Source organism: Mytilus edulis, chromosome 2, assembly GCF_963676685.1.
Source record: "Mytilus edulis chromosome 2, xbMytEdul2.2, whole genome shotgun sequence".
Lineage (NCBI taxonomy): Eukaryota > Metazoa > Mollusca > Bivalvia > Mytilida > Mytilidae > Mytilus > Mytilus edulis.
Window position 1 is genome coordinate 29479853 of NC_092345.1, and position 12712 is coordinate 29492564.

At 31.6% G+C, this 12712-nt stretch overlaps 1 protein-coding gene across 1 annotated transcript in view; it reads right to left on the bottom strand.

The window, feature by feature from the left end:
* Positions 1–440: 440 nt before the first annotated feature.
* LOC139511913 (uncharacterized) overlaps positions 441–12712 on the bottom strand; it is a 71742-nt gene continuing 59470 nt past the window's right edge. The window contains exons 13-15 of the mRNA XM_071299064.1: positions 11269–11546; positions 1609–1636; positions 441–1163 (exon numbers count right to left, since the gene is read on the bottom strand). Of these exons, the coding sequence (XP_071155165.1) occupies positions 880–1163; positions 1609–1636; positions 11269–11546 (590 nt within the window). The 3' untranslated portion in view covers positions 441–879. The remainder of the gene's footprint in view (positions 1164–1608; positions 1637–11268; positions 11547–12712) is intronic.

Genomic DNA, 12712 nt, shown 5'->3' on the forward strand with positions numbered 1-12712 from the left:
TTCTCTGCTAAAAGATCAAAGTCTAATTTTTGGTAGAACCGTGGCATCGCCAAGTTGGCGTTTAGCTTCTTTAATATAGACAGATTTATACTAGATAACAATGCACTGCCTTTGTCTGTGAGTTTAATGAGGATACGTTATTTAGTGCACTTCGGTCTTGATGGGTAAGATTGTCACAAGGTTTATTGTTTTCCTATTTATTTCTAAAAATGCCCAGCTTAAAATTGTCACTGAGGGATTCCAAAGTTGCATAACTGATAGTTTGGTAAAAATGCACGAAGATGATTTCATTGATGACAAAACTCTTGAATAGTTGAGTATTCATTATATTATATAACATCGTCTGTTATCACACGACTTGCTTCAACCTGCAGTTGAACAGCTTTTAGAGAATTTAAAAAATGGGAGGCTAGGTATACGGACGTACATATAATGACATATGAATGTTATAGCATTTATTTTTTAGTTATTAAAAAGTTACAATTACATAATCAGATTAAATTAATCATGAGGATGCATTTATCTTGAAATGAGAATGCCTTAAAAATATATTTTCTTTAAATGTTATGTAAACAAGTAATTTGAAATAACTTTCTAAATTCCATTTTTTTTTTTATCAAAACCACAATTATATATCATTTCTACTGAAATACACTTCAGAAAAGTATCTGATTAATACATTCAAGATTTCCTTTGGACCTGTCGCCTAACGTTCATCAGTTGTTTATCAAAATATTCATTAGTTTTATATGTTATATATTTGTTTTTTAATCACTGTCCTCATTTTCTCTTTAATGCATTTTATCATAGTTTGAAAACATTCTGTCTGTCACTGCGAGGTCGGTTTAACGGAAGTCTTAATTTACAACTTTCCAATTTTTAAAAATTAATGTTTTCTACACAAGCGGCTTTGTCTATTCTATATAATGCTTTGATTAACGATCTGGCTGAAGGAGTAAGGTCATAAGAATCCCTCCATCGAGTCAAAATTTCACGCGTCTGCTCTAGGGGTTTGTTTTTGAGTTGATTTTGGATATTCTCTAGTTGTGGTACGTCTAATCCAAGTTCTACACCAAGTTGGAGGGAGCTGTTGCCAATGTAGTCTGAAGCAGTTTTCAACGAATGTAGAGTAGGTTTAACATCAAGGATTGTTTCAGATAAATCTGAAATATTAATTTTGTAATGTACTTTTTGAGAATAATTCATGCCTTTTAACAGAATACCGTTTATTTTATTCCTTTACTATCAAGATACTAAACTTGTAATATTGCTTAAAGAATATCATACTAAGGTGGTTGGTACTAACTCAACACGTTGCAATAAAAAAAAAATTAAATTGATCGTGTAATTAGAATAGCTTCATTGTTACCCCTAATACATGTACAAACATAAAATGAACAACATAAGTTTGAAAAAATAAGTATGTCAATGTGTTTGTAATTCATTTTTTTAATGAGGTATACTAATTGGATATTATATCAACATTTATACTACACTAAATAATCATTGATGTGAAGACACTATTAGTTACTTATATATGGTTACATGACACTAATACTGTACATTTGTTTAGAGTAATTTAAACACAAATATTAATTTCCTACTTACCACAATTAATGTGTATATCCCGAAAAACCTTAAAAATACAATTAAAATTACAATAGAAGATCTTCAATAGTCACACCATTGATAAGTAAAATTATCGTCTTGAGTTGTATGATTTTAAATAGCAAATACTTGATAAAAAATCTTGGAAAATTACTTTTATATAAATATATTGTATACTTTACCAATATGTTATATATTTCATATTCAAGCAATTATCGGCTAAAAGAACGACAACTCAATACTCAACGCGCGTCTGGCGTATATACAAAATTTAGTACTGGTATCTATGATGAGTTTATTTACAACCACTGGGTCGATGCCACTACTAGTGGAAATTTATTTCCCCGAGGGTATCACCAGCCCAGTAGTCAGCATTTTTTGTTCTGCCATGAATTATCATTGATATGGTTATATTTATAAATTAACTGTTTACAAAATTTTGAATTTTTGAAATACTAAGGCTTTTCTACCTCAGGCATTGCTTACCTTACCTGGATTTGGCAAAACTTTTAGGAATTTTGGTCCTCAATGCTCTTCAACTTCGTACTTTATTTGGCCTTTTAAACTTTTTTGGATTCGAACGGCACTGATGAGTCTTTTGTAGACAAAACGCGCGTCTGGCGTATATACAAAATTTAGTCCTGGTTATCATGATGAGTTTATTTACAACCACTGGGTCGATGCAACTGCTGGTGGAAAATTTTTTTCCCCGAGGGTATCACCAGCCCAGTAGTCAGCATTTTTTGTGCTGACATGAATTATCATTGATATGGTTATATTTATAAATTTACTGTTTACAAAATTTTGAATTTTTGAAATACTAAGGCTTTTCTACCTCAGGCTTAGATTACCTTAGCTGGATTTTGCAAAACTTTTAGGAATATTGGTCCTCAATGCTCTTCAACTTCGTACTTTATTTGGCCTTTTTAAACTTTTGGATTCGAGCATCACTGATGAGTCTTTTGTAGACGAAACGCGCGTCTGGCGTATATACAAAAATTAGTCCTGGTATCTATGATGAGATTATTTCCTAATATATATTATAGAAATAAATTACAATCCACCCTATTTAATCTTGAAAATATTTACAAAAACTTAAGTGTGAGAAACTTTATCTCAAGTTCTCTTAATTCTAACTTGCTGTACACAAAATTGTTCATTTATTTGAAATTTCAACATAATATTTTGGTAAAGAAAATGATCTCTCTTTTGTTTTGAAAATTGATTTAGAGGAGCTATTTGCAAATTAAGTATTTCTGCTCATAAGCTTCAAATTGAATTAGACTGTTTTTCAAATATTTCACGAAATGAAAGAATTGGCAAAAAATGCTCCTTTGGCTGTGTTAAATATGATTTTTTATTTTTATTTTTTTTTTTTAACGTGACTAATATATTTTATTGCACTCTATATAGGGTGAAAAAGGGGAACATTCAGAATTTAACCAAATTTGCTTTATTTCACAGATTTTAAAGAAATTAACTCAAATAAGAAGTTTTATAAATATTTAATGAAGATTGATAGAATCCTGGGCCTTAAATATGATGACTCAGCATAAATTCACAGTTTACAGTATGCATAGTTTACTTAAAGTCCTGGATACAAAATTAAATCATAATATTTGCATAATTGTAAGTTAAATTGTTAAGAAGTGCTTATATTTACTCTTCGCAGTCATTGAAACTCATAGATCCTTCCTGAATATTATTTATGGGGTATTTGTGTCCTTTCGATAACCCAAAAGTAAGCCGCAACACCTAAATCTGCTTTTTTGTCACCACGGCATAATAAATACAAGCTAGAAAAACAAAAATATCTCAAGAAAACTTACAATAGTGTGTTCTATCCTGAATATGTACTAAATATTCCCAATTGCTAGAAACAGCAGAATTATTTAGAAAATTTGAGGCCCCAGGGGCAAGAAACATAGAAAATTGCCTACCCCCTGGGTCATAAAACAAATAATTTAACTTGTAAATGCTGTGATTTTATGATTTTAAAGTTCTTGATATAGAAAACAATAACTATGCTTAGAAGTTATGCAAAAATCAAATGTTAGCAGTCATCTCTACAACATTTTTAGTGAATTCATATCTCAGACTGGTATCTGCATACATACAACTATTGCAAATATGGCTTTGTTTGAACACTTCTAGTATATATAGTAGCTAAATTGTGTCAGAAATATGGTTAAAGATGATACTGTTGTGACAAGAATTCTAAATTGACCATTTGAGGCAGAAAATGTGTTCTTTAATTGACAAATAGGCATACAGTAAGATGTGGACTGGAGATAGAGGCTGGATTGGATACTTTATATAATCTTGAATGTTGTAATGATTGACTGCTAAACATTACATTTATGATATTCTGATATGCTTTCAATATGTTATCAAAACAGGTTCTAGGCACTTTTTATCAGAAAATATGCAAATAGGGTAAGCTGGCAATAATTAAAGTCTTGTTTTCAAATTCTTTTAAAAATTGAAACAGGGGAGGGGGTATAAAATGTATAGTAAAGAAAAACTTAGAGTATACACAGTGATTTCTTTAAGACTTTAATTCTGATAAATGAGTATTAATGTGAGAAAAACTGATTTTAGAGAGTTTTCTATTTGAATAAATGTCTGTATAGGTTGCACTTTGTAAATACAGCTGTTTCTCAAAACACGCCTCTTTTGGGGAGTAATTGAATATTCATAAAAAAATTCATTGTCTTTACATACTGGTTCCCAGTTATGCTCTCTGTGTTCCATATCGCAGAGACAGAACTTGGGAATGTTACCAGTAAATAAACACGTGCATATTGTTTACATTGAAATATGTGGTAACCTTTCATTCGAGGTAGGGGTAGTTAAGAAAATTAGTGTAATTTTAAACTCTGAGAAGTTCAGGGCATATAAACGTTGAAAATATGCCGCATAGCCCTATATTTTGACCTTTGAAAAAAATTGTGGTGCATATGAACTTTCAATTCTAGGACAAGATTTTTTTCAAAACTTCATAGTAAAAGTGGTACAGTTTTAGCCGTAAAAGGAGTTCCTATGGGAAATTGCATTGTCAATATTTACAGATATGCAACCTATAGCTGTTAACAATTTACTTAGTGTACAGAATTGCACTTAGTATCTCTGATATATTAGTTATTAGTTATCCAGGGAGAATATCTCATAAAAGTAAATTGATGTTATATTACAATATTACAATACTTTAAATGATTTCATGATTACAGGAGAATTTCACTTCCATCCGATAGGGGTTTTTAATATTAGATAAATGTGCATCCTGTTTGTCATTCTTATCTGTGTGATTTGGATAAATTTAATTCATAATACTTAGATAATTTGTCTAATTTTAAAGGTAAGTTGACCATAATTTACGTGATGTTTTTAATCATAAGCGAAGTTTTAACTTATTTGAAAATTGAGGTATTTTAGACTAAGATCATATATAAACTTCTCAGGTAAACATTATACACAACATCAGAGTGTACAACACAAAGTTGTCAAAAATAAAGTAAAAGTAAAAGTAAAAGAAGACTAAAAAGTGTCTATTATACAATATTGAATAATATATTATTTTTTTTTAATATGTGTTAGATGTTAAAAATGGTCTGTTTCCCGGCCGTTATTGAAATTCTTGACAATAATATTTGTATATTCCGAAGGCATACTGAATGGTTTTTTTCTTCATGTAAAAAAATGAACATTTTGACTTCATTTGCCAGCCAAAAATTTACAGACGTTTCTTTGCTGGACAATCAGCACACATTCGTTTATTTATTAAGATATAAATACGAATTGGTCTTTAATGCATGCTATTGGCAAATTTATTAACGTCATGAGAGTTAGAGCTATTTATACTACTTGTGACTATAGCATATACGATAAACCAATGGCTCTATTAAAGTATAATTGTATTGTGATTGTGTATTTAGATTCTATGTATATATGCTAATCAAAGTTCTTTATACATAAAATTGAGAATGGAAATGGGGAATTTGCCAAAGAGACAACAACCCAACCATAGAAAAAAACAACAGCAGAAGGTCACTAACAGGTCTTCAATGTAGCGAGAAATTCCCGCACCCGGAGGCGTCCTTCAGCTGGCCCCTAAACAAATATATACTAGTTCAGTGATAATGAACGCCATACTAATTTCCAAATTGTACACAAGAAACTAAAATTAAAATAATACAAGACTAACAAAGGTCAGAGGCTCCTGACTTGGGACAGGCGCATAAATGCGGCGGGGTTAAACTTGTTTGTGAGATCTCAACCCTCCCCCTATACCTCTAGCCAATGTAGAAAAGTAAACGCATAACAATACGCACATTAAAATTCAGTCCAAGAGAAGTCCGAGTCTGATGTCAGAAGATGTAACCAAAGAAAATAAACAAAATGACAATAATACATAAATAACAACAGACTACTAGCAGTTAACTGACATGCCAGCTCCAGACTTCAATTAAACTGACTGAAAGATTATGATATCATAATATGAACATCAGGCACAATCCTTCCCGTTAGGGGTTTAGTATCATACCATCATAACATATATGAGAAGAACATAACCCGTGTCATGCCAGCAACTGGTTTTTGAATAAATGTGTTTAGTTCCGATGCAAAGACCCTATAAGTGAATCAATATTAACGCCAAAATATGCAATCTTTAATGACCTGACAACAGTATCGTAACTATATCCCTTCTTAATAAGTCTATTCAAAGGTTTTGTTAGTTTTTGAGGTGAATACTGACACCTTGTGCTTTATAAAGAATATTTCCATAAAAAATTGGATGTGAAATACCTGAACGTATAAGAAGTCTGCATGTTGAGCTATATTTACGAATGATGTCCTTATACCGATGATAAAATTTAGTAAATGATTTGACTAGTTTGTGATATCGAAAACCCTGGTGTAACAATTTTTCAGTAACACATAAATTTCTCTCGTTAAAATCTAAATCATTGTTACATACACGAGCGAATCGTAAAAGTTGAGATATATAAACACCGTAAGATGGTGACAAGGGAACGTCATCATCTAAAAATGGATAATTAACGATAGGAAATGAAAAATCATCTCTTTTATCATAAATTTTAGTATTCAGCTTTCTGTTATTGATATAGATATCAAGGTCGAGGAAAGGACAGTGGTAATTGTTAGTATTAGCTTTATTTAAAGTAAGTTCAGCAGGATGCTGAAGTCGTCATTATTGAGAGCCAAAATATGATCCAAATATCTAAAAGTATTATTAAATTTGTTTATCAGATGTTGTTTCGATGGGTCTTTGCTTATTTTTGTCATCAATTGTAACTCATAGCAATACAAAAACAGGTCCGCAATAAGTGGTGCACAGTTAGTCCCCATTGGAATTCCGATAATCTGACGATATACGGAATTCCCAAAGCGAACAAAAATGTTATCTAGTAAAAATTCAAGGGCATATATAGTATCAAAGCATGTCCAATTGACATATTTTTTGTGTTTATTGCTACTAAAAAATGACCTAAAAGAGTTTGAACATATTTATTCACATTCTGACTTTTTAAATGCCCATTTAATTAGGTGTGTGAATTTCTTTTTAATGAGAATGTGAGGCAATGTGGTATATAGGGTAGAGAAATCAAAACTTTGAACAGATTCAAAATCACCAATATAAGCATGCAATTTATCAAGTACTTCCAACGAGTTCTTGACACTCCAAAAGTAATTAATTCCACTATTTTCGAAGGCCTTATTTGAACAATTTATTATCAGATTTTTAATTGTACCAAGTGTGCTGGTAAGAAGAATAGACAATTTAGTAGTGGAACAATGGCTTGAAGACGAAATAAATCTATATTTGTAAGGTGTTTTGTGTAGCTTCGGAAGCCAGTACATAGTTGGGACTTTCAATGTATTTGGCTCTGCTTGTAAAGCGGTAGCTAAAAGTTTATGTTTGTTACAGATGTCGTTTTCTGAAAATGGAGTCAGTTGGAATGTTGGTGAATTAGTGATTGCTTTTTTCAGAACCTCAATGTAAAATTTACGTCAAACAATAATAATGTTATTAGCAGCTTTATCGGCCGGGACAAAAACAAATTTCATGGCTAGTTCTTTTAGTTTATGTTTGATACGAGAAATAGGTTTTTTGTGGTTATTGTTAATAATAAAATGTTCTTTAAAATGTTGAATACGTATATCAACTATCTTCATAACTGAATTAAAAAAAGAGTCGAAAGATTTTTTGTCAGTTTTTCCTCGTTTTATCCATTTCATACAGTAAGTATGGAGAGAGTCGTGGATGATATTACATGTATGCTCTAGTTGCCCCTTATGGTCTTTTTATTGGTAATAAAATATGTTTTTGTTCTATAAATAATATCCAAAGGTCACATATTATACATTGTAAACTCATTTGTGCTTTCGTTCAAAAATAAGGCGTATGCAAAAGATCAGAAGTTATACTATTATTTATTTCATGATCCTCTTTAAAGGCATATGTATAAGTATATAAAATAAGAAGATGTGGTTATATTGTCAATTTTACAACTTTCCACCATAAACCTAATGAAATAACATACAGGAACATTTTACAATGAACAAAACCCAGAGGCGGATCCAGGATATTTTCTAAGAGAGGTACTTCCCAAAAATGGTAATAGAAAACAAAAAATCTTTTAAGACAATTTTTTCAGCTTCAAAGTTCATATTAATTGGTACAAACATTAGATTTGTCCTTTTTGAGATCAGAAGGTACGCCCTGCCCTATTCGTGATCCGCCACTGACATTTAACCACATCGCAAGCTTGCTAAACAATGGCCCCGAAATGACCAACTTACAACTATTCATAGAAGATAATAAGTTGCCTGATTGATGTATAAAATAAAACACGAAAACTAGAATTGATTCACATTAACAACCGACAGCTAAGTTGCACTGAATAACAATTAACAGGTTCCTGGCTTAGGACAGGCTCATACAGGCTCATACAGATTTTTTTCAGCTTCAAAGTTCATATTAATTGGTACAAACATTAGATTTGTCCTTTTTGAGATAAGAAGGTACGCCCTATTCGCGATCCGCCACTGACATTTAACCACATCGCAAGCTTGCTAAACAATGGCCCCGAAATGACCAACTTACAACTATTCATAGAAGATAATAAGTTGCCTGATTGATGTATAAAATAAAACACGAAAACTAGAATTGATTCACATTAACAACCGACAGCTAAGTTGCACTGAATAACAATTTACAGGTTCCTGGCTTAGGACAGGCTCATACAGAATGTGGATAGGTTTAACATGTTTGCAATTGAAAAACCCTTTGTCAACCTTAGAGTGCAATGTAACAGCACTGTGTCGCTCATCTTGATCTATGTGCATATAAAACAAGGGACACAGATTGATTCATGCCAAAATTGTGTTTTGGTGATGGTGATGTGTTTGTAGATCTTACTTTTCTGAACATTCTTGCTGCATACAATTATCTCTATCTATAATGAACTTGGCCCAGTAGTTACAGTAGAAAATATTTGTAAACATTTACAAAGTTTATGAAAATTGTTAACAAATTATTTTAAAGGATAAATAAACTCATAGATACCAGAACTAAATTTTATATAAACGCCAGACGCGCGTTTCGTCTGCAAAAGACTCATCAGTGACGCTCGAATCCAAAAAAGTTTAAAAGGCCAAATAAAGTACGAAGTTGAAGAGCATTGAGGACCAAAATTCCTAAAAGTTTTGCCAAATACAGCTAAGGTTATCTATGCCTGAGGTAAAAAAGCCTTAGTATTTCAAAACATTAAAAATTTTGTAAACAGTTAATTTATAAATATAACAATATCAATGCTAATTCATGTCAGCACGAACAGTGTTGACTACTGGGCTTGTGATACCCTCGGGGAAATAAATCTCCACCAGCAGTGGCATCGACCCAGTGGTTGTAAATAAACTCATAATACCTCCTTAAGGGGTCAATTGACCATTTTGGTCATGTTTTACTTATTTGTAGGTCTTACTTTGTTGTACATTATTGCTGCTTACAGTTTATCTCTATCTATGATAATATTCAAGATAATAACCAAATGCTGCAAATTTTTCTTAAAATTACCAATTCAGGGGCAGCAACCCAACAACGGATTGCCTGATTTGTCTAAAAACTTCAGGGTAGATAGATCTTGACCTAATGAACAATTTTATCCAGTCAAATTTGCTCTTAATGCTTTGGTTTTAGAGATATTTTTGCCATGTTGGTCATATTGGTTCGCCGGCGGGATCATCGGACATATTTTTTAAACTTCATACCCTAATGAGGTTTGTGGACAAGTTTGGTTAAATTTGTCCAAGTAGTCTCAGAGGATGATTTTTGTAAAAGATAACAAAAATTTACGAAAAACATTGAAAAAAGGGAGGTTATCTTAATAGATTTAAATCAGTCACCAAAGTTTCAGGAAATTGATGAAAGCATTTTTGAGTAATTGTCCGAAAACTAGAAAAAAAAAATAATTAACAAAACCCAAAACTAGTAAACGTAAAATCTGAAATTCATAATAAACAAGAATGTGTCCAAAGTACACGGACGCCCCACTCGCACTATCATTTTCCTTGTTCAATGGACCGTGAAATTGGATAAAAAATATAATAAGGCATTAAAATTAGAAAGATAATATCATAGGGAACATGTGTACTAAGTTTCAAGTTGGTTGGACTTCAACTTCATCAAAAACTACCTTGACCAAAAACTTTAACCTGAACATGCACTTTCATTATCTATGTTCAGTAAACCGTGAAATTGGGGTCAAAAGTTTTATTTGGCTTTAAAATTAGAAAGATCATATCATAAGGAACATGTGTACTAGGTTTCAAGTTGATTGGACTTCAACTTCATCAAAAACTACCTTGACCAAAAACTTTAACCTGAAGCGGGACAGACGGACGGACGAACGTACGGACGAACGGACGCACAGACCAGAAAAAATAATTTCCCTCTACTATCGTAGGTGGGGCATAAAAAAAAATAAAGGGAGCTTACGTCAATAGATATAAACAATTCACCAAAGTTTCAGGAAAACTGCTCAAAACGTTCTTGAGTTATTGTCTGTTAAGTGGAAAATCACCCTTTTTGTTTTTGTAATGAACTCGGAAACGTAAAATCAAAAATTCATAAAAATCGAAGGAACAATCATGTCCATAGATATAAACAGTTTAGCACAATTTCTGGCTAATAATTAGTGAAAGTGTTTTTCAGTTATTACTCAAAACTGGAAACTGGAAAAATTTTAAAAACAATTTAGAAAAAGTACCAAAACCCTTTCATGTCTTATCCCCATCCCCTTCTCTCTACTTTAGGAATACAAAAGATGAAATGTTCAGTTAATTTTAAAATATCAAAGATGTATCTGAACTGGAAGTAATACTTAGTATACAAAAATACTTTTTAACAAATTTTTTGGAAAAAATTGAATAAAATGGTCTCACATAATGTGATCCACAACTCTAATATCGGGAATAGTAAACAATCTGATGCAACATCAACCTCTGATTTGGAGATGATTTGTCAGTTAACAGTAAGATATGTGTATACACAGACACAAATGGATTTCAGCTAAATTCTAAATATTGTAAATAATTAGAACAATTATTATGTATATTTATTTGATACAATCATACCTGGCACATATTGTGAATGCTTATATTACATTTCTCCAGTGCTTGAATCAAATCCCCAATGCATGCTGTCTTGTCCCTTTGTTTCCATTTCCATAACGCCATAAACTTGATGTTGTCAGTGTTGCCATGTTGGAATTGGTATTCTAAATCTTCCCACACATGGACTTCTATACCAAGATGAATAGCCAGTTCACGACAAATGTTGATGCTTAGTTCTGCGACAAGTCGTCTTAAATGCTGATCACTTGGAAACTGTTCAAATTCCAAATTTCCTGGACCTGTCCCATAAATGTCATTCGGTTCTGTTATCAAATTTATATGAACGTTTGTGAAGAATGCATTTAATGATATTCACCATTCAAAATTGTCCTTAAATAATGGTTATTAAGGTAGCACAATACAAAGATTTTGTTACTCCCAATCAGACAACTTTAAACTGATGTAATTCATTTCATCCTTCTTTATATTTTATAAATGAGGTACCAAAAGAAAGAAGAAAGATTAATCTTTCAAATTGTGATAATTTCATTATGACATAATTATTACATAATTAATTATTATGTAATTAGTTGCTATATTGTGATGTCCACACTTGAATGAATTTAGCTTCTTTGTTCTTCATAGCATCCCAAAATATTTTATATATTCTTGTACAACACAGCTTGACCTCCAAAACTGTGTCTCAGATTTCCAAAAACATCAATAGATCAATAAGGAGTTGTTTGACGATTTAAGCAACGTTTTACTTATTTGTAGATCTCCTCTCGTTTATCACTTAATTATAAAAGTTAATCTATAATTTCCATAATAGATTTAAATTTATAGATAAAGACGACAAATGTTGAAAAACATTTGACACTGAAAGGCAATATCTCCTATAAGAAGTCGTCTTGACAGTTTTCATGTAAATAAATAGTAGGTAAATCTCAACTTTATGAATATTTCTGCGAATGTCAGATCACTCGTATCTTTTTTCGAAGCGGTTTTCAAAATAATGGACAAAACATGCATTTTACCCCTATGTTTCACTTTAAGCCATGTCGGCCATGTAAGTTTGCATGTGTGGTCAAAACTAGAATAAAAACTCAAATAATGAACATAGCCAAGTTTGGTTAAATTTCGCACAGTAGTTTTAGAGCACAACATTTTTGTAAAAGTTAAAGATGAAAACCGACGACGGATATTAGTTTCGGCTTGGTGAGCTCAAAAGTTAATAATTCATATTCAACCTACCGTTTACAAATGAAAAACGCAATTACACTTTCTTTATACACGAGAACTTTCCAAGGAGCTGAGGTTTGACAATGTTGTTTGATACAAATTTGAATCCTCAAAAAGATTCATGTAAATTGATTACACCCTATGATAGAACTATTTAAACCTTTATTGTCATTACATGATATTTTATAGCATGTGGCGTCATTTCAAAATCTAAACAAGATAT